Source organism: Lacerta agilis, chromosome 14 (genome assembly GCF_009819535.1).
Source record: "Lacerta agilis isolate rLacAgi1 chromosome 14, rLacAgi1.pri, whole genome shotgun sequence".
In the NCBI taxonomy this organism is placed as follows: domain Eukaryota; kingdom Metazoa; phylum Chordata; class Lepidosauria; order Squamata; family Lacertidae; genus Lacerta; species Lacerta agilis.
This window is the reverse complement of record NC_046325.1, coordinates 16,177,540-16,198,434: the sequence shown is the minus strand read 5'-3', so window position 1 is coordinate 16,198,434 and position 20,895 is coordinate 16,177,540. Positions and strand designations below refer to the sequence as shown.

The 20,895-nt window shown below is 45.0% G+C and overlaps 3 protein-coding genes across 6 annotated transcripts in view; 1 reads left to right on the top strand and 2 right to left on the bottom strand.

Moving 5' to 3' along the window:
- The window catches only part of LOC117058256, a 13,486-nt gene extending 7,122 nt beyond the window's left edge, over positions 1-6,364 (top strand). For 3 of the 4 annotated variants that reach the window (XM_033169309.1, XM_033169313.1, XM_033169314.1), the window contains exon 4: positions 6,231-6,364. In XM_033169309.1, coding sequence (XP_033025200.1) covers positions 6,231-6,304 — 74 coding nt within the window. In that variant the 3' untranslated portion in view covers positions 6,305-6,364. Of the gene's footprint in view, positions 1-431; positions 824-6,230 lie in introns of those variants that run through there. The other variant, XM_033169311.1, reaches the window with a different exon arrangement.
- FAM83E (family with sequence similarity 83 member E) lies at positions 1,695-20,895 on the bottom strand. Its single transcript, XM_033169305.1, has 6 exons — positions 20,688-20,895; positions 18,128-18,583; positions 16,329-16,496; positions 15,708-15,832; positions 6,872-7,478; positions 1,695-1,954 (listed from the first exon to the last, which is right to left on the bottom strand). Exons 2-6 carry the CDS (start codon positions 18,578-18,580, stop codon positions 1,724-1,726), a joined length of 1,584 nt encoding a protein of 527 aa, XP_033025196.1. The 5' UTR covers positions 18,581-18,583; positions 20,688-20,895; the 3' UTR covers positions 1,695-1,723.
- LOC117058257 (sperm acrosome membrane-associated protein 4-like) lies at positions 12,168-12,653 on the bottom strand. The gene has a single exon (XM_033169315.1). It carries the CDS (start codon positions 12,576-12,578, stop codon positions 12,204-12,206), a length of 375 nt encoding a protein of 124 aa, XP_033025206.1. The 5' UTR covers positions 12,579-12,653; the 3' UTR covers positions 12,168-12,203.

Sequence of the window (20,895 nt, the reverse complement as noted above, 5' to 3'; positions counted from 1 at the left end):
CGTGTTGCATGATAAAATATCCTGCATCTTAAGTGCTGGAGAACAGCTTTCCCTTTGATGCAGACATTTCTTTGAAAGAAGGCTTCTGAAATCCTAGGACTGGGCCACACTGCCGCCAAAAAATGTGGACTTGTACCTGCCTCTTTCCCCAATAATGGGAGGGGCATCCAGATGAGACCCTACCCATCCCAGTGTTGTCTTAGAGGGGAGACAGGCAGGAAGGGTTTTTTTTTTTTTTTGTTCTTTGGAAAGTCCTAAACAGCCAGGATCAAAAAACCCTGCATTTAAAGGGGGAAGAATGCAGGATAGCATTATGTGGGAGGCTCTCCATTAGTAGGGAGACGGGTGCAAGTCCAGTGTAAACAAACCCTGAGATTCTTATTGGCTTCTTGATTTCCTGGCAAATATGAAGCTGGGGGTTCTACCTGCAGGATACAAGATCCAGGCCCTCAAAGGACTCGTCTGCCTTTAAAAGGGGCACAAGAGCAAATATTTTGCTGCCTCAAGCTGCTCTTCCACTATCAGCATAGACGAAGCAACCAGAGAATCTGCACCTTACTGGAATTTTCCCTTCTCCACAACAACTGAAGAGATGAGAGCTCTCTTGAATCTGGATCCTAGCAACCATAATTCACTTCAATCCATGCTGATAAATTGTTCTATGATGCAACAGTATGTTATTTTTTCCTTTGTCAATGAGTCTCAGACATCTCTTCCCACTTGCTTTAGGACACTGCAGTGGCAGGAACACTAGAGCCTTTGAACAAATGGTAATAGTCACAGATGGACCGGCCTTCAATAAATCATCTGGGTTGTGCCTGTTCTCCCTTTTTGTAGCTTAGGTTCAAGCATGTTCCCTCTTTTAATTTCCATTTCCTTTTTCTAGATCCAATGAGGGAGGGGTTTCCCTGCCTTACTTTACTTTACAGAAGATGTCTTTTGCTTACTGTTTATCATCTGCCCTGGGTCAAAACCTCTGGGTGTGTATAAACCTTGGAACAGTCACTCTTCCTTTCCAAACTCTTCCCTTTACTAAACCAGTGGGGTCCAGTGCAATTAGTCTAACCTCTTAAACGTCAAAGCATCTTCTGCAGGCTGCTTTGATCCAGTGCTGAAATACTGTATTTTGATCATGGAGGGAGATTTTTTTGTAATACAACTTATGGTTCAACTTAAGAAAAAAAACACACACACAGCACGAACTGTTCTGTATGAATGGCTTCTATTTTTACAAACATTGATTTGAGGGCCGGGGAAATGTAATTCCAGTTTTCTGCTAGTATAACGCTTTATATATTCTTTAGTGTCTCAGTAGCTGCACCCAGCATCCCTTGAGCAGCTCATCATTGTAAGTTTACAAACCTCCTGCTTGTTCCCAGTTCATCCTACACAAACTTGAATTGCTCTAGTGTAGTTGCATTGAAGGAAAAGTGTTTGGCTTCCCTCATTGGCAGACGAAACTTAAAATCTCACTAAAACATGCTTGTCACAGTTCAGGATCTCATTCTGCAGTTCATTGGGGTGGGTGTTCATCAGATAGAAAAGTGTTCCAGTATATTTTATTAAAAGCTAGAAACCACAGTCTTATAGCCACCCCTGACTATTCTGTCCTGTCGCATGAATAATCTCTCTATAAGCTGTTGTTCTTCAAGGAAATATTCCAGTCTATTCCAGATTATCCCCCCAGCAATTTTTTTCCTGCCTTGAGATTTTCAGAGAGGTTTCAGTACCGTAGCTGATGCCCATACTGGAGTTGTCCTGGGTGTGGCCAAGCCCGGGATAGACCTGGATTATGATACAGCTGTCCTTGTAGTCTTCCTAGAGGCAAGTAGCCAGAGGAAGGGGTCATACGCCCAGGTGCCAGGTAAACGGGCATCCTTGGTTCTTCTGGGGCATAGCCAGTCCCTCGCTGTTTCATCAGCTCTCTTGCTGGTGTGTCCTGGTAACCCCATTTCTGTGGAAAGGTTGGAAAAAACAACACCTCAGACTTAAGAACCAGTGTGATGTGTTCACAAGCTCATGTACAAGTAAAATAGGCAGTACCTGCCATGCATTGTAGAACTCCTCTTCAGACATAGATTTCTAGTTCTTACTGTTAGGAGAACATGGGTTTGCAACATGGCCTAGGTTCTTTCATGTTCTCCACAACCATCAAAAATATACTTGCTGATAAAAATGAAACGAGCATCTTGACAACCCACATGAATTACAACCAGGTCTTACCAAGGAGTCCTTCCACCCCTGTATCTGTTCTGAACTATGTGAAATAGTAGAAAGATGCAGCTTCTGAGCATGTACAAAGTAATTTCTCCCACTACCATCTGCACCTACAGATCCTAAATTGAGGGGCAGGGCTTCTGCTTCACCCTGTTTGGCTTCCAGGTATGGTTAAACCCTAACTCTTCTCTACTTAGAAATTTAATCACTGCCTATGAGAATCCTGCATTTGAGGCAGAGTCCTAACATTTCTGGTGTTGATGTTCCTAGATTCCCTGTGGGGATTGCTAGGCACAATAGCTGCAGGAAAGAGGAAGCAAATTTGTGGCAGATGAGGAAACCGGTGGGGGGGGATGAGGAGGATAAATTCGTATTTTCAATATTGTTATGCTCCTTTCATGATTCTCCAAAGCAGCATTTAATATTAAAGCTATTAAAGTTACAAGATGTAACATTATAAAAACATGACTTCAAACATACTACTGCACCTAAAAGAACTATATCTACAAATAGTGTGAAGTTCAAGTGGAGAAGAGCAACTTCTTTTTTCCCTGACAAGGTGACTGTGCCTTAACAGTTCCTGGCACAAGGCATGGGGAAAGCCTTACCTGTTCAGTGGCTGGCTGCCTTGCATAAAAACATTCAGGGTATAGGAGGGAGGAACCTAGCTGATAAGTACAGGGGGACCGTCATGCTTCTAAGGCTCGTCATTCTAGAGTTCTCCCTCCCTATCATAGGTGTAGCCTTGATCAATATTGACCGAAGGTGCTGTCTACAGCAGTTCACCCAAGCTCAAAGCCAAAGGAGGCAGAGTTTTCTATAAATCCAATTCGTCAAAAAACTCCAGAGGTAGACCTAACCCCGCTTCCCCGAATCTTCTGCTCTAGGACCTGTCTGAGGTCTGGGTACCACCAGCAGGGTCTGCTCAACACAATTTAGTACTCAAGGCAGAAAATGCCCATGATGCTTGTTGCCTGCTCTCATGGAGTATAACCTGTCATATTATAATAACCAGGCATTTCCTTTTCAACGAGTTTTGTGGGACAGATTAGTCTGCCTGCCACTCTTCCCTCTTTAATAGTACCGAGATGATATCTGCCACTTCTCTGGCCACCAGAAAGTGCTAAGACCAAGTGTTTGGTCTGTGTGAGGGACTGAAATCTACGGTTGCCACATTTTTAACAGGCCAAGCATTGTTAAATAAAGCAACGCCACACCTTGTTTCTACCACCTGTTGGTCAGCTGTCAAATAAAGACTGTCAAATAAAACAGCTGCCCTTCCTGAGGCCTGGAGTTGTGGTGCAGAGGTTGAGCCATGATTCGGGGAGGCCCCACTTTCAAATATGGCCTCATCAAGTAGCTCTGGCCAAACCCCACTCAGCCCCACCCCAATCCCTGCAATCTAAGGATGCTACCGGCCTATCATTTCAGGGCCATTGTAATGATTACAAAAATGTATGTGACATGCTTTGAACACTTGGAAACACGATAACACTAAGGACAAAGTCCCATCTCAGCCAGAGGCTTACAGGTAGGCCTTGGGGAAGTCATAAGCTTTTAGGGCTGTTTTCAAGCACCCTGGCTCTGTCCTTCCACAATCACCAAGTACCCACTGCGCCGCTGGCCTCTTCAGAAACTTGATTTTGGTTAGGAAGTGGGGACATACATAATTTATTTTTCTGTGGCAAAGTGTAACCTCAGGGGTGTTCTGACAACATGAAAATGCTCTCATGTAAGGGAATTGATATCCTCACTATCCTGTAAATGAAATGACTGGGTTTGCTTTGTTTTAAGGGAACAGTATTATTTATAATTTTTCAACCTTATTTGGTACCTTTAAATTTATATATTCAACACCCCTTTGTGATTGGAAATCAAAATATTGATCCTACCCGGCCATGGGAAGCTTTGTGGGGCGGGGGTTGCGGAGCAGGACAGAACAAGCTGGTTCCCACAGTAACCAGGACTCAAGATCAGGAACTGGTTTCTGTAGAAACTGGAATGTCTGAGGGAATGTTGAGTGCTGGAATTGATGGAGAACAAAACATCTGGAATTGATGGAGAACAAAAACTTTTCGTTTTAAAACCATCCAGACTTCATGGGGAAAACAGTGTTCGAGTCCCCAAAGTGACTAGAAGCGATATCATCACGGCTTTTTTCAGGGCGTGAATTTACAGAAATGTACACTTTGACCTCCTGCAGCACAAGCCAGGATCAGAGAATACTGAATTCTTTTGTTCCCATGGAAACCTAAATTACTACCGAAATGTTGATTCGCAAGGGAGTCGGAGTTTAGACTGCACAGCAAAAGGATTGTCTTGAAAACCAAATGTGTTTTCTCTCACAGAAAGAAACACTGTGGAGGGAAAACCAAATTTCCCTCTGGAAACTGGTTCCTGCATCTTTCCACAGTGGCTGATAACATGAGGGACGGGTGTCTGGGTTTTGCTGTGTTGGCCCTGAGTGAAAGTCTTGCAGGCAGACCTGCAAGCATATAATTGTCTGGTGCAGGTGGGGGTTGCAGAGACTAATGGGCAGGTAAGAGAAAGGTGCTTAATCCTCCCCTCACACCCCCTCCCCCAGGTTATTCCCCCCCCCTCCCCACAGCTGCATTTATCCCCAATCTTAGAACAGATCTGGAGAAAACAGGAAGAAGAGACTCAGGATAATCAACAGGGGGGGGGGGCTAAGTTGCCCTGGCACCGACCCCACCAAGTCGCTCCCCCAGAGATGCCCCTCTGCCATGTAATGCTGCTGTAGGCGCAAACATGCATTTAGAGGGCCAGCGAGAACGAAGACCATAGTGGCTATTGTATGTACTGCCCTCTTGTTCCTGTTGCTGAGAGCTAGTCGCTGGCCAGGCTGGGTTCTGAAAGGAATGTGAAGGTTACTCACAGTAAAAAGTCATGAAATGCATGTGGCAACAGAGAAGTTTGTCGCGACATCTAAAAATAGGTCTGCCGGAAAAAAGGATCTGGCTGAAATGGACTTGGGCTGCCGCCAGCCTCACTGCCCTCTTGTATTTCCCCCCCTTTCTTGTCAAGCAACGTGCAAGAGGGATCAAGCACCTGCTTAATTACTGTGGCTTCTTACCCAAACACTACTTTAGGAGTAGATCTGCTTACAAGGAAGAGCTCCAGTCTCTCAATTTGAAAGACAGGGGGTGGGGTGGGGCAACTCAAGGCAGTTCCTTATTGAGTAGGCATACAAGCCTACCAGTGTGGTATAGTGGTTAAAGTGTTGGACTAGGACCTGGGAAACTAGAGTTCAAATCCCTACTTGGCTGTGAAGCTCACTTGGGTGACCTTGGGCTGGTCACTGCCTCTCAGCCTAACCTACCCTGCAGGGTTGTTGTGAGGATTAAGTGAGGAGGGGGAGAACCACGTGCGCCATCTTGAGCTCTTTTGAAAAATAAGTGGGCTATAAATGCAGTTTATAAACAACACCACTTGATGTGTTAGTCCGGGATGCCTACTTGTGAATTGCATGCCTGCCCTCTGTTTCAAGTGCCACATAGGCAAGGCAGATTTTTATTAGGTGGTTGGGGTTGGGGGGCGGGGCACAAAGCTTGTCCAGCCATCAAGAGGACAGGTGGTGGAGAACGTACAATACAACTGCAGTAATACTGCGCTGTGGGGCCTTAAGCAATGACAGTGCCCGCTATCAAATGTGGACTACACTTCAGATATCTCTTGGGACACAGAACAGGAAAGATGGTGTAGATGAGAATTACCGGTAGATGTACTGTGGGACGGAGACTGGGCTCTTAGGAAAGGAACTTGGAAAGCCTTGACCCCTAACCTTACACAAAGGAAGGCTGGCTGATGATATGCAATGATACAACAAACACACTCTGCACATGCCTAGAAACACCCTCTTCTTATTCAAGGGTTCTAGGATACACTTCTGGTGTTTTTATTTTAAGAGGGTTCCCAGGATCCTTTCCTCTAATGCACAGGACATCCACTTCCTAAAGAACCCTAATCTCCTATCTTGTTTCTGTTGTTTCCAGTGGAGAAATGGTGTGGTGAAGCGGATAGAGGATCGGACAGAGAGACCTGGCTTCAAATCCCCAGTCAGCTTTGAGGCCCCTCTCACATGGCTACAGTGCTCTGTTTTTAATGTTTGATGCTTTACTATGTTTTATATATTCTGTAAGCCGCCCAGAGTGCCTGGGGAAACCTAGCCAGATGGGCGGGGTATAAATAATAAAATTGTTGTTGTTTGTTGTTACCATAGAGACAAATGGGTGGCCCTTTCCTGTATATGAGAGAGCGGTGGTTGTTGTGTGCGAGTTGGGTTGATGCTGGAAGCTGGGAATACAGACACAAGACTGCTCTGTGCTGGGCTTGGTTTCCCTACTAACCTAAAGGAGAAGCAGGATCTGTTGGGGTGTGGGTTCTGCGAGCCCCTCCATCCTTTGCTCAGGTTGTATGTATGTGTAAATAAAACCACATATCCTAAAGACACCATAGTCTCTCCCGACCTCCATTCCAAGGAAACTGAAGCCTGGGGAGAGCGCTTGGAGCCCATGGAGTTTTTTACCACTGGCCAATTGGGGTAGTGTGTAACAATGTAATGGACAGCTTTATAGTATGCGGCCACTCTAGAATGTACCAGGTCCTAGAGTCGGAAAATATAGGTGGTGCTTACCTTAGCTTCTTCTGCCGAGTCTATCCCATTCCATCCCCTTCCTGTTGTGCTGGTTCCAGAGAGCTGGCTGAGGTCCCACAGGGACTTACTAGCGCGAGCCCCTGTGGTCTTTGCTGCTGAACGCCGAGTCCGCTGTACGCTCCTAAGTATATCGCTAAGAGCATTCTGCCCATCGGGGGATCCGTGCAGGCCCCCTCCTGAAAGGTCTGTGCCACGCCATGCTGCCAGTCTGTTTCGAATAGACACCTCTGGAGGTGGGGTGGGAAGCACAGGGTCTTCCGCCGTAGCAGGGGAGGCTAATACTAACTCCCACTCTCCAGCATGGCTCTTGGCCACGGGTTGAGGGGCCACGGAGCGTCGCTCTGCAATGCGGTTGGACAGCTGCACCCCATCCAGGACGCTGACGTACGGAGTGATATCTGGCCCATTGGTACTTGGTAATGGGGCCAGGCTCGAAGCAGGCTGGAGTCTAGGTGAAATTTCTAGGGCTGGCAGGGGACAAGAGGCAGCATATAAGATGCGGAACTCCCGGTCAAATGCCCCTGTCACTTCTCCTGTAAGCTGAGTGACCAGCTGGCGGTTCAAGCGAGCATCTGTCCACGTGAAGCTGTTGAGAAGAAAGGGGTTGGTGGGGGGGGGAGATAGGAAAGGGGTTTTAGCCATGGGTCATGTGCAGTGTTAGAAACTGAGATATGAAAGCTTGGAGCTAAATGGCCCCTTAAAACTAGGTTATGGGCACAACAACGGAATGTCTAGGCGCACTTTTTTATAACAAGAATACAAAGCTGAAAATGAATGAACAGCTAAAATGTTCATTTTTCAAATGCTCCAGTCCTTCCCCTGCCCACCCCCCTAATATTCTTAAGAGGGTCTTTTCTCCAGTCTTCAGAGAGTAGCTGGAAGTGGAGAGGCAAAAAAAGGTTCTCCTTTCCTTCCACTCAGCAGTTTTAATCTGAAATCTTAGGCGCAGTACTGCACCCAGAACTCAGAAATTTCTCGTGCTAATGAAATTCCCTGTCACAAAATGTGCCTAGAACAACGGGAGTTTCGAACACTGATCATGTACATTTGGGCAAGTATCTTCTTTGTGTGAAATCTTGAATATAAGAAAATCCAAAAAGCCGAGATTCCAATGACGCAATAATGGACAAGCCATGCATACTTTGTATCCATGTGGAGCTCAACAAGGACATTTCTAGGTCCTTGAAAGACCTGGGAAACAGGTCTCAAGCAAATTTGCGTATGCTGATTTATATATGGTAATTTAGGCTGTCTTCCAGAGGAAGAAAAACACGCTCTGGCTGTCTGAGCTATGGGCTAGCAACAGGATTTTCTGACCTCAGTATGTGCACTGAATGCTTGACCTCACCTGCAATCAGTTGGCAAGAAGGTTGCTTCTGTATGTACTACAACTAAAATGAATGCCTCTGGGCAAATCAAGAGGGCGGGTAGAATGGCAGGTAGAAAGGGAAGCAAGACCTCAGCACAAGAGACTTGCGACTTGGAGCAGACTCCCCAGGGCCATTGTATAACAATGCTACTTAAGCTCAGTCTGGAAGCTAGGTTGGCTCAGTGTCCTGCTGTGTACAGAGGAGAGTCCTCTGCTTCAAGTGCTGTCTGATGCAAGTCTGGTTTAAGGAGAAAGAACCGTAAGAAGGGAGAGCAGGAGGGGCCTTGGAGTTTTTCATCCACAGTTAGCAACCCTGCTCAGTCCCTACTACAAGGAGATGTGTTGTACAGTGGTACCTTGGTTTAAGAGCAGCTTAGTTTATGAACAACTTCCATTAGGAATGCTGCAAACCCGGAAGTAGGTGTTTTGGTTTGTGAACTTGAAAGCAGAACATGTTCCGCTTCCTGTTGAGGGTGTTCCATTTGTAAATTGAGTCCCCCGCTGCTATGGGAAAGCACACCTTGGTTTAAGAACAGACTTCCGGAACAGATTAAGTTCGTAAACCAAGGTACTACTGTATTTTTGTCTTAATTACGGTAATTATTTCTAAATTGGCATCTAAACTTATACATTTGCATATGATATGCTTTCTTTTTTAGTGTTGCATTTTCTCTCTTTTTTGGGTGAAATGTGTGACCAAACTAGAGGTGCCCTAAGGGCAAATCTACACCTCAGGATTTCTCGGTTTCATGCCACTCTCATAGCTTACCCCACAGAATTCTGGGTATTGTAGTTTGAAGGTGCTGAAAATCTCCGCCCCACCCCAATGCCTTACAGTTCCTCAAGGAGAACTAATGACTGTTCAGCCAGTTGAAGTTTGTAGTGAAGATAACCTGGATGTTGGCCACTTTTATATGTGGGGCAAACAGATCAATGGGCAGGGCTATTTGATACTGTAGCATGCTTTAGAACCCCTGTAGAAAGCACAGAGGTCAATTATTTTACTGTGTTCCATGCAGCCAGCTGGGAATGTGTGGTACTGGGATGTTGGCAAAAGTTGCCCGATCATCTGACTGGATTCAAGAGGTGCTTGACTTTGCACATGCCTGTCATCACCCTGTAGCAAATTTATGAAGCGAAAGGTCTTTTGTATCTAGGCGCAGAACACTTGTAAGGGATAGGAAGATGCTAGCACCTCCCCTGACACCACTCTAACTTATAACGTGAGAAAACAGTTTCTGGACTGTCAGGGAGAAGGGTTGCAGCCTCTCTTTCCTGACATGCTGGTTTTCTACATGGAGATATTTTAGCATTCAAACAGGGTCCCCACCGCAACTCAGCTGTGGTCTGTAATGGTTTCAGTAACACTGTTTAGGAGGCAAAATGCTTCTAAAGTATTTTGTGGCAACGTACATAGAAATTCCTCATTTTATCTTCAAAACAACCTGCGAGGTAGATTAGGCTTAGGTATCAGCCTGCCAAGCCATGAGCTTCATGGCCCAAATGGGAATATTTTAGACATATTTTCCCCACATCCAAACCCAGCGTTCCAGCCATGACACTGCATTGATTTTTGCTATACCGAACCTCAGTGCTACAGAGAGCTATAACTAGCAATGCAGAGATTAGGAAAAAGATGGCTAGAAATGAGAAGTTAGAAAAAGAGAGGTTAGGAAAAAAGGTAACTAAGAGGAACTTAGCAGAGATTTTACAAAATTATGTATGGCGTGGGTAAGAATTTTTCTCCCTCTCTCGTGATGCTAGGACTCAGTCACCTAGTGAAATGGACGAGAAGAAGATTCAAGACAGACAGGCATAAGTAGGTCTTCACCCAGTGCACAATTAATTTGTAGGATTCAGTGCCACAGGGTGCGGTGATGGTTGTTAGCTCAGATGGCTTTAAAACAAAGCACAGCCCTGTGGCCCTCCAGATATTGTTGGACTCAAAGTTCCATCAGCCCCAGCCCAAATGGTCAATGGTCCAGGATGATGGGAACATTGAAAGAGCCAATGGGCCAATGGCCCATCTGATCCAGCATCCTGTTCTCACTGTGGCCACCCAAAAAAATCCAGGAATCGTAGTCCAGCAACAGCTTGGAAGGTTACTGCTTCCCCACCCTGCATTTGATAAATTCATGGAGAAAAAGTCTACCAAAATTATTAGCAGTCATAACTGAATAGAACCTCCATGTTCAGAGGAAGTATGCCTTTCAATCTGCGGGAGGGGGGGGGCAGGTGAGGGCTGTAGCCTTCATACTGTGTTGCCAGGGTTCCCAGAAGGGTTTGACTTGCCACTGTGGGAAAAGGGATGTGAGATCATACACACCTTTCGTCTGATCCGGGAAGCCTCCTCTTTGGTTCTTAGAGGATTAACTAAAAACCAACCACGCATCTCATTGTTTATCCAACTCATTGTTAAACTGCCCATGAAATGGGGTGGGGACTGTGCACCTTTTCTGTGTAACTTGATCCTGGCCTTTCACACTTAGCTACCTTTGCATCTAAAGTAATTTTCCAAAGGGTGTATTGTGTGCGGTGCTCCCTGATACATGCCCAAAACTTTATCCTCAATTCTGAAGTGCTAGCGTGGAGTGGACCCATGTGAGTGACAGGGGTCAACTCAAAATGCAGTTGTGTGTTTTGTGTTTTCTTAGTATGATCCAACTGTGCCCAGAGATTGAAGGAAATTTCCTTCAGCACAGGTAAAATCTTGGACGAGAACATTACACTTTTCAGAAACAGCAAGCAGAAGTCCTGTTTTGCCAGCTTCAGTATATCTGTTTGAAGAATCAGGTAGCAAGTGATACAAAAGTCTTGTGCCTGAAATGCTGTAAAGCAGCTGAGCTGGGTGAACCAATGGGCTGGATGTGTTTATACGGCAAGCTTTTCAATAAACATCTTCCATTCTTCCTTAAATTCATTGTTGTCTCTGCTTCTTAATGTCATTGTCCATTTTGCCCTTTCAGCATATTCCATTAATTTAACTTGCCAATCTTCTTTAGTTTATTGCATATATACAGAAGCATTGTACACAGGTTAATAATACATTAGCAGGGTTTTTTAAGTACTTGTAATTTTACAATGAATGGATAATAGTGATTTAAATATGTTATAATTTGATAATGGACATGCAGCATGTTGACAAATAATGGAACCAGGGAAGGGACTAGAGGGAAGTCAATTTGTTTTGTTTTGATTTTGTATTTTTGTTGTTATTTTTGGAAAACCAATAAAATATTATTTTAAAAAGGCAAGCTTTTCACTGTTGTCTTGCCATCTGCTCACATAAGAATTAGAGTTGCACACATGTACGTCTCCTGAGAGACCCTGCCCCATTCGGTACTCCAATCTCATGTATTCTAAAAAGCAGGGGACTTCCTCCTTCTTGTGAAATGTGCAGACCTCAACCAGACCCTCACGGAAGGCTGCATACAAAGAGGTTCAGAGTGCAAAACTGAACCCAGGGAAGGAAGAAGTGTGCAGCTGGTAGGGCAGAGGATAAATCCACCAAGCCAAACTCTGGGAGGCAGAGAATTAGGATTATTGCAGGCTGCGTGATTCATTGCCATCAAAAAGCGACGAGGAGAAATTGTGCCTGAACTCGGGAGACTGCAGAGGTGGCATCGTTCCACACAGCAATCTGCTGCAGCCACCACAGGGAACAAACTGTGATGTCTTAATGGACACAGAGGACCGAGCCATAAACATGGTATCTACATGTTCAGGATGGATTGTGCTGTGCTAGAGAATCCTCGGGTAACTCTTTTCGGCATCCCAATAGTGCTGCTGAATTATTAGTGTAAGGGAGCAGTGTGAGATATGCCATTATTTTTTCACACAACTGCCTAGATGCAGTCATTTCTGGGTTGGGACGCACCATCATACCACAGGCACAAGCACTCAACATTCAAAAGCGTGTGAAGGATTTTATTGCTTGCAAAGTCAGAGGAGACCCAGCACAAGAATAGTGGGGAGGGCAAGCTGGAGGAGAAGAGGAGGAGCTTTCAGGAACTGAGCTGCATTGCACAAATTCCCCTGGCAGCAGTTGGTGACCAAACTGTAGGTTACCCCCATGTGGGCAACAGGTTGCTCTTTGCCACAGTTGATGGAGCGAGTACAACCCTTGTTTTGGATCAGTGATACCCCCAAAGCAGCTCCTTGACCCACAAAGCAGTCTTCATCTTCGGCACAACTCATCTTGGTGGCTGGGCATTTGGTTGAGGCTGTGATGTCACAAAAGTAGCATTCCTTGGAAAATACGGAGGGCAGCACACAGACCAGAAGGTATATAAGGCCCAAGCGCACAGGATGCTTCATCACTTGCCGCTTGAGAAAAAGAGAGTTCTTTCCTAAGTAACAGAAAAGAAGATGCTCGTGACCTCCTAAAATCCTCTCCACCAGCTGATTTATTTCTCCACCTCTCTTTTTTGTGGCTTCAGAGAATTCAGAAGTAGAGTTGTCTTGTTTTTCAAGCCCCGTTCTCCAGTAAAATGAATAGTCTTGATTTCCTGGCCCCAGAAAAGAAAAAAAATTCTCAGCTGGTGGCTGCGGGTTTTCTGAAATGCAGAAACTTGTTTTTTCAACAGGTTGGATCCCAGCTTTCTCTTCTTTCAAAGGAAGTTCTTAACCTGGGTTTCCTCTACCATGTGGTTTTCAAAAACCAATAGTACTACAACCCAGCTTGACTTCATTCATCACTAAACCAGATTCCTTACATTTTGTAGATCTGGCTTTTCTTGAGATACAGGAATCTTACATAGAGAAAAGATACTTAGCTATGGAAATGAGCTAGAATGTCAGATCAGTCTGTGCTTCCCAAGTAGCAGCTTTCTTTCCAGGAGCAAATCACAGAGACAGCTTTAGATCTCCTAGTTCCAGAAATGTAAGTCCTCACTGATGAACTCATAACTCAAAAGCCCTTAGGACTGTCTGGCCTCCAGTGAAGATACTCCATGCCCTGCAGCTTCAAAACAAATAATTTGCTTGATCTGCACGGGATCCCCGGAAAGTCAGTGTCAGCTGGGTTTTTTGAGCTTCAGTAACTCAGTACACAAAGCTCAAAAACCAGATCCCAACTCTTGTGTTTCTCTGTCTACGAAGCACGTGGTACCAATAAATCACCAGCCCTGCAACTCTGACCCACTCAAGGGATAGAATGAACCTTGGGAATCAGCCTAGCAGAATTCGATGGCTGCTTAAGCAACAGCATCACAATGGATGCCAAAAGCTCATTGGCAGATTCCATTGAGGACTTCCAGTTTAAGCCTCTTGAGGTCATAGCTGGTGACATCACTTTGATGACGTTACAGAAGGAAGGAGAACACCACATTGCAGAAGTATCACCATAACACAGAAGACCGGCAGCAGTGTAGGGCAAATGAGGTGCTGCCTCACCAACCTCAGCCTCTCCTCAGCCAGTTTACTGCTGTCTGCCTGCCTATATACAGCAACCCCAGATGTTGGTCCTGACTGTCAGCTTCCTCCTCTTTAGTTTTTACCTAAATTCAGCAAAGCTAGAAACATTTCTGCTTGTTGCTGGCTCTGCCGCCACCTGCTGTTGGCCTCCTTGCCTTCTGCGCAACCAGCTCCAATGGGCAGCAGCCACCACTGTTGGGTGGAATCTAGATTATGTCCTTGAGAAATGAAGTACAGTGCCTTAATTCCTGGGCTCTTAGGGTAAATAAGCACCATCTGTGGTTTAGAGCTGAGTGGAATGTGGAAGAAACTAGGAAATGAACCAGTTTCTGCTGAAACTAAAGATTGAACTATGGCTGAGTTGTCACTCTCTAGGAAATCTGCTAATGGATGCCAGTAAGTCCTGGAACCAATTAGGAAGGAGTTCTGTCAAGTAATAATCCCAAATCCCTGGCCAAAATCCAGCTGAATTTCAGCACTGTCACAGGCTCTCTCCACTGACAACCGAGAACTAAAGCAGAAAAGGCCATATTTCCAGTCACATCAAAACAAATACTAAAGTTGCACTGAAACAAACAATCATATGATGTAATCTGAAGTCTCAGGGAGAAAGACGCTTTGTCGGTGGCAGGTATTTTGTGCCCCAAGACATGCATCAACCCCTTGTGTAGGAGGCTGTAGTCACAGAGATCCATCTCCTATATGGGTTGCCATCTTTTCTGCCATGCAAAGAGAGGCTCTTTAACACATTAAACATGTGCATGACAGGCAGAAACGGAACAGAGGCAGCATTCCCCAGCAGTGCGCTGTCAAAAAGCATCGCTTGTTGTATTCTTGCCTGTCATGTGGCTCGTTAAAGACACAGAGTCTGCCTCTACAAAAGGTGGCAACTCTAGTTTTCTACCGAGTCTGGCAGTCTTCACTGTGAGTAATTATAGAGGGAGGGCAGGCTGATCAGGAGCTGAGTATATAGCATGGAAATAGAATGAGATGCAATTATTCCAGGAAAGAAATGGGGGGAAGGTGCAACATCCATGCCAGCTCCAGATGTTAAGGGCCTATGGACAAGCCGTACTCTGTGGGTCCCCTTAACTTGAAAGAGGCCAAGTGTGGAAGCTAAAACATGGTCTCGGGCAGCTTCCAATCTTGCAGTAATACACGCAGAGCAGGTGTAGGAAACCTTTGGCCCTCCACATACAACTCCCATCAGCCTTCGCAAGCATAATCAATGGAGCAGTAGTTCAGGAACTTCTGGAGGGCCAAATGTTCCTCACTCCAGAGGCATGATGGGGACACATTCTCCAGTGCAGCCACTAAGGCCAAACCACCAGGCACAGGTGCAGGACCTTGTAGCCCCTTCCCTTTCCCAAGCAACAGTGTCAAAGTAGCCTTCAGTCCCTTCCATGCATTTTCTACAGCAGGCTCACTTCTGCAAATGGAGCAAAGCTCTGAAGGGTCGCAGCTGCCATCTTTAGCTTCTCAGAGTAGGGATGGGTGAATCTGTCAGTCTCTTAGTTTACAACAGTTTATTATTATTAATTATTATTATTAAAGTCCTCATGAAGATTCGTTAGAATTTAAGTGCAAATTTATCTTAATATACACATTTTTGTATGCAATTTTGCCTGATGTACACATTTTTGCAAAAAAAGGTTTTGCCTAATGTAGTGCATTTTTATATCTTATTTCCCCATATTTATCTACATACTTTGCAGTGCAATGTGCAATTTTTATATACATTACTGTCTGGAGAAAATTCAGAGGAGTGTGAATTTTGAAGGCTGCCTGTGTTTGGTTCACATGTTTTGAAAAGGGCAAATTAGGTAACTTTGACTTTCAATGCAAACTGAATCAAATCTCTCCCCCCCCCCAATCCCTTCTCCAAAGTGCCTCTGAGTCCCACATGGGTCCAGATGCACTCTGAGAATTAAAGAGTGCAGGTGTGACTCTTTAAACTAAGCTTTGCTCCATTTGCAGCAGCTCACGCACTGCGAAAATGCTCTTTAAAAAGAGGTAAGGAGAACTCCTTACCTGTAGCTGCCAGTGATCACGACTTCCCCATCAACCAGGACAAATTTCTCCTTCACGGTCCCTGTGACCTGCTTCTGCTGTCTGCTTTGAAATGTGCAACCCCGGATGACTCGGACTCTCAGATTCTAAAAAGGGGGTTGAACAATTATATAGAAAGGGCCACTACATTTGTCCTGCACTACTTCTGGGCAAAAGTAATGCTTGCATGCCACTTACAAAAACCCAACTTGAGTAAGGAACTGGTCCTAGAATTCCCCCCAAACCAATTTAAAAATACCTGCATTGCTGCTGCTGCTTCTTTTGAGGCTGCAATCCTGGACCCAGTTACTTAAGAATAAGCCCCACTGAATTCTGCGTGTCTCACTTCTGAGTAGACTATACAGGTTTGCACTGTATATCTATAATAATAATAATAATAATGGTGGTGTCCCTTCTTATGCGCCTCCTTGGGGACCTCTTTCCAAAGGCACCACAAACAAACCTTTGCCCCTATTATTTTAGCAAAGTCTATGGGTTGTTGTTTTTTTGAAAGCACACAAGGTGAGAGTCAACTGAGATGCAGCTAGCTCTGCCTCTGGGGGTGGAGAGACCTGCACAGAACCAAAGCCCTCCCCATCTCACCTCTGTGTGACGGACATTAAGGCACGTTTTCTCAGCCATGGTGAGGAAGGAGGCAAGGTGCTGTCTGCTGAGAATAATGTAGACGGGGACTCGGCGCCTGAGTGCTGCGTCATACAGATCTAAGAGGATGTCAGGGTCCGTGAAAACATCCATGGCAATGGCAATCACCTGGAGGACAAACAGTTTGGCTTGTGGGATATATAACTAGACAGAAGTCATGCAATTTTTGCTTTCAGAATTAAATATCCCCAAATCAACAGTGATGAGAGCCAAATCAGGTGTTTGCATTGTATGCACAGTGACTTGATTTGCATCCTTACTGTTGAATGAGCAAATAATATTGCTGGCTTTTGTTCTGAGTCTTCCCCCTCCCTCGTGAGCCTCCCTTCTGGTTGCTTACTGAAAAAGGAAATTACTGAAAAAGAAAATGGTTAATTCAAGCATCTGGAGTGCAAGTTATGTCCATTTGTACTGGTGTTGCAACCCTTGAGTGACTGATCGATCAGATGCATATATTAAAAAGCATTCCCCTCTTCACTCTCACACAGGAGAGAATACCTCTTTTAAGACGGTGCCTGCTGCAACATATATGTGCATTGTCTAAAACAGTGTTGGGGAATCTGGCCCTTCAGGTGTTTTTCAACTCCAGCTTCCATCAGCCCAAGCCAACATGGCCAATGACCAGGGCTGATGGGAGTTGTGGTCCATTACCATCTGGAGGTCAGCAGGTTCCCCATCTTGAATCTAAAAACAAAAATAAAATTTCTTTCTCTAAACTGCCATTTTAACATTGTACAAATTTGTATAGATTTGATTTTTTGTATTTAATTTAATGAGATTTCGTTATTTGGGTGGGAGTATGTTGGTACTGAAATTGATTGTGTGTGTGTGTGTGTGTGTGTACAGCTGGAAAGCAATACTTTGAGATTTGGATTGAAGACATAAAGATAGACATGATTATAATACTAAGACGGGCTGCATGTTTGCTTCTGACCTCTGCCCTACTTGCTGAACCTGTAAATCTGTAAATGCACCAGTACAGAGCACCATAAATCTCCCAAACTCTCTCTTCCATGGAAATTGATTAGGATAAAAATGCTCTGAATTTCCCTCCACTTTGTGAAGGGGGAACACAAACATAGGAATGACGACGATAAATAAATAAAACCCTGCACAGACAAAAATGGCTCCCAATGTGTTTTGAGGAAACTCTTTAGCGGTGGAGTGAAGTGGGATTTAGAGCAAAATTCTGTATGTTGTCTGTTTGGAAAGTAAGTCCACCAAGTTCAGTGCTGCTTACTCCCAGGTTAGTGATTATAGGATCACAGTCTGCATCTGCTCAACTGAGCCGCAGCAGAAAAGCTCTCCCAAGTGGTGGTGTTTAAATTTAATTTCCCGAAGATAGAGCTTCCTTCAAGCACACTGGAAACCAATACTATTTGTGCCATTGTTTTTTTATTGTGGATCACAAATCACACTCACAATAGAGGGGGGGGCAGTTTTGAGAGAGGAGAGATAAAAAGAGAAAGAGAGCGGGGGTTGTTGTGGAGTAATTATGTGGAAATGTATGTTTTAGAAATGCACCTTTGGCTAATGTGGCTATTCTCCTCCATATCCACAACATCTAGAACAGGCTTCCTCAAACTCGGCCCTCCAGATGTTTTGAGACTACAATTCCCATCATCCCTGACCACTGGTCCTGCTAGCTAGGGATCATGGGAGTTGTAGGCCAAAAACACCTGGAGGGCCGAGTTTGAGGAAGCCTGATCTAGAAGGATGCTGCTACCTGTCCTCAGTACCTTGTTGGCTTGCTGGATGTATCTTCGCACCAGCTCCTTGATGTGTGGCGCTCCCTCTCCTGGTGGGTGGGTATAGACCTCCACACGGGTAATCCCTTTCCAAACGCTGTTCTCCGGCCACCCTAGCTCCAGCTCTGGAGTAGGCTCGTCCGAACGTCCAGGCCAGTAGCTGAGGCTTGATCCCTTGCCCCCGTGACCACCATTGCCAGTTCCACCTGGCGAGGGAGCCAGCGAGTCTTCTGCAGCTGCCTTCAGTTCCTGCAGCTCTCCATCTGACAGAAAGGGGCGCAGCTTTTCCTGGGAGACACACTCTTTAAAGGCCTCCTCGCCTTTAGCGAGCAGCGCTTCGAGGGCTACCCGCTGACCCTCACAATAAAAAAATTCAGGGTTCGATTCCGTTACTTTAGCATACGGCTCTTCGCTCTCCAAGCAGAGGACCTGGGAACCGGCCATGGCCTTTGGGGAAAGGGCATTAAATGATACAGTACCCACAACTCTACCCTGTAACCAGAGAGGGCCTTTCCAAACCCCCTGGGTATGCAGCCATATAATCTTGCATCCCTAACTTAAAATTCTTCTGTCATGTCAAAGAAGAAACAGCGTGCCCTGCTCTTGCCTCTTTAACAGAACTTCTGTGTGTGGATTTTAGCCTCTGAAGCTGTTCAGGGCATAGAGATAAGAATGATCATTGTTCATGGGACAGCCCCAGTGGCTAGTTCAACCATAACTTTCACCGTTTTCAGGTGACCTAACCACCTTAGTTTCACTTCTTAAACCCTGACGGCACACTGGATTATTCTAATGCTGGAGACCGGGACTCACAACCTCCTTCCACCCCTTGCCCAGATAAGCCTAAAGTTGACACTGCATCTCAGTTTACCACACCCGTAACTCCTTATTACCTGCTCTCTATTTGCATTCATGAGAACTATCATATAGGCAACCTGTTTTCATGGTACGTGTCAAAATAGAGTTGGCACCCCGAGATTCCAAATCTCAGCCTCAATTTGATTCGAAAACCCTTTTAACCCTAAACACAATATGATCTACATCCAAAGGTATGAGTAACAGTAGCTATCCTGGTAATCACTGCCTAAAAAATATGTCTGGGGGTGGATGGGGAACAGCCGTAAAATACAAAACAAATACTCATATACCAGTTGTACTAACCAGTGCTAGAGCTGGTGGCCACACAACTCTAGCATCCTCATGAATCATAATTCAAGGTTGTGCCACCTTTACAAAAAAAAAAATCTACCGGTACTTGAGCTGTCACCCACTTCAGTTTGTGAATTGTCTTCGTTCCCAGTGGTGGAAATTATGGGAAATTAATTTGAAACTAAGAGCCCGTGGAACAAATCTCTAGTTGGGCTATCAATTCTCTTGTATGCAACTGGACTCTGCAATCTTTATGTGGGATGACGAGATTAGCAGAATGTGGGGCAGGAGGAAACTCTTGCTTAGTAGGCAAAGACTAAAGGGAACCAGCAAGCTGTGTAACACTTGGGTGGGCAGGGAGGCCCAGAAGGTTAGAACAGTGAGAATAATACAAGTTGGGCCCTCTGGTTGGGGGTTGAGCCTACTGGGCTTAAAAAACAGCATCCAAGGGCATAAATCTCCTAGGTTCTCTTGTTGAGTTTGTGGAACAGTGCATCAACCGGCACAATATTATCTTGTCTTGCCAGGTAACCTTTCAAGGCACATCTCGAGAATAGTAGTTCTTTCTCTGACGTCTTCTGCCAGTCTGTGCAATCCTTTTTTCTTTTTTTTTCTTTTTTGCAGCTTCAGACAATTTTTTTTTAAATTTTTTTTACAAAAAGGAAATACACCTCCTACACATTCACAAAGCCAAAACCTTCTTCCCAGAAGTTCATTTGGAAAAACCACTACTCATTCTTCCACTTGCAGACACTTTCCCACACTTGCAGAAAACGGCTGTGTGAGAGAGTAGAAACATCTCGAAGTGATTAATCAAAGAGTTCCGACTTTCCTAGGTCCAGTTTTTTTCTGGTGAGAAGTGTCGTCTTCTGTTACGGGCCAAAAGTCAGAAATTATCCTCACCTAGGCAATGAGAATATTCTGCACCAGTTATCTGCTAGGATGTTTGCTATTTTCTGTGAATAAACAACTGGGAAATGTCTCTGGCTTTATTACTTTCCTTAAGTGAATGAGCAGTGGGGAGAACTTGGCTAAAGCAAATAATGTGTCAGCTTTTAGTGTCTAGGTCACCCCAAAGGTAGAAATTCCCAGAGTCCTTGGCCAATGGCAGTCCGTCAGTTCCTGGAACAAGTGCCTTAAGCAGACCCAATGAATGAAGAAGAAATTAAAATCCCATGCCAGCCAGACTCTCCAGCCAATCAACCAGTGAAATAATATTCTGTTCTTAGCTTATGAGGATGTACAGTGCACCCCTGCTGACTGGTGAATTAGCATTATGAAATCTTTCCTCCTTTTATCCAAGGAAGAGTTTAAGGTTGCCGATTCTTCTTAGCCAATCAGCTTTCAAGATTAAGCACTGGGATTTTCATCCAATGAACAGGAGCACATGTCCTCTTTTTACCTGCTCAGCTTCTTAGATCTCAGCCATTCAAATGTGTGACAGGTTCACAACTGAACATATCTTCTGCAGGCTGATTTTCCTGTTATGCAGTGGGTGGGAATTGCTTTCCCAGGGAGGTGAGGAGGAAGCAACCAGTTTAAAGAAGGGCGTCCTTTCACAGCTGCAGATGCATCTCCTCGGTTGAATCGGGGGGCATCCCTTTGTACGG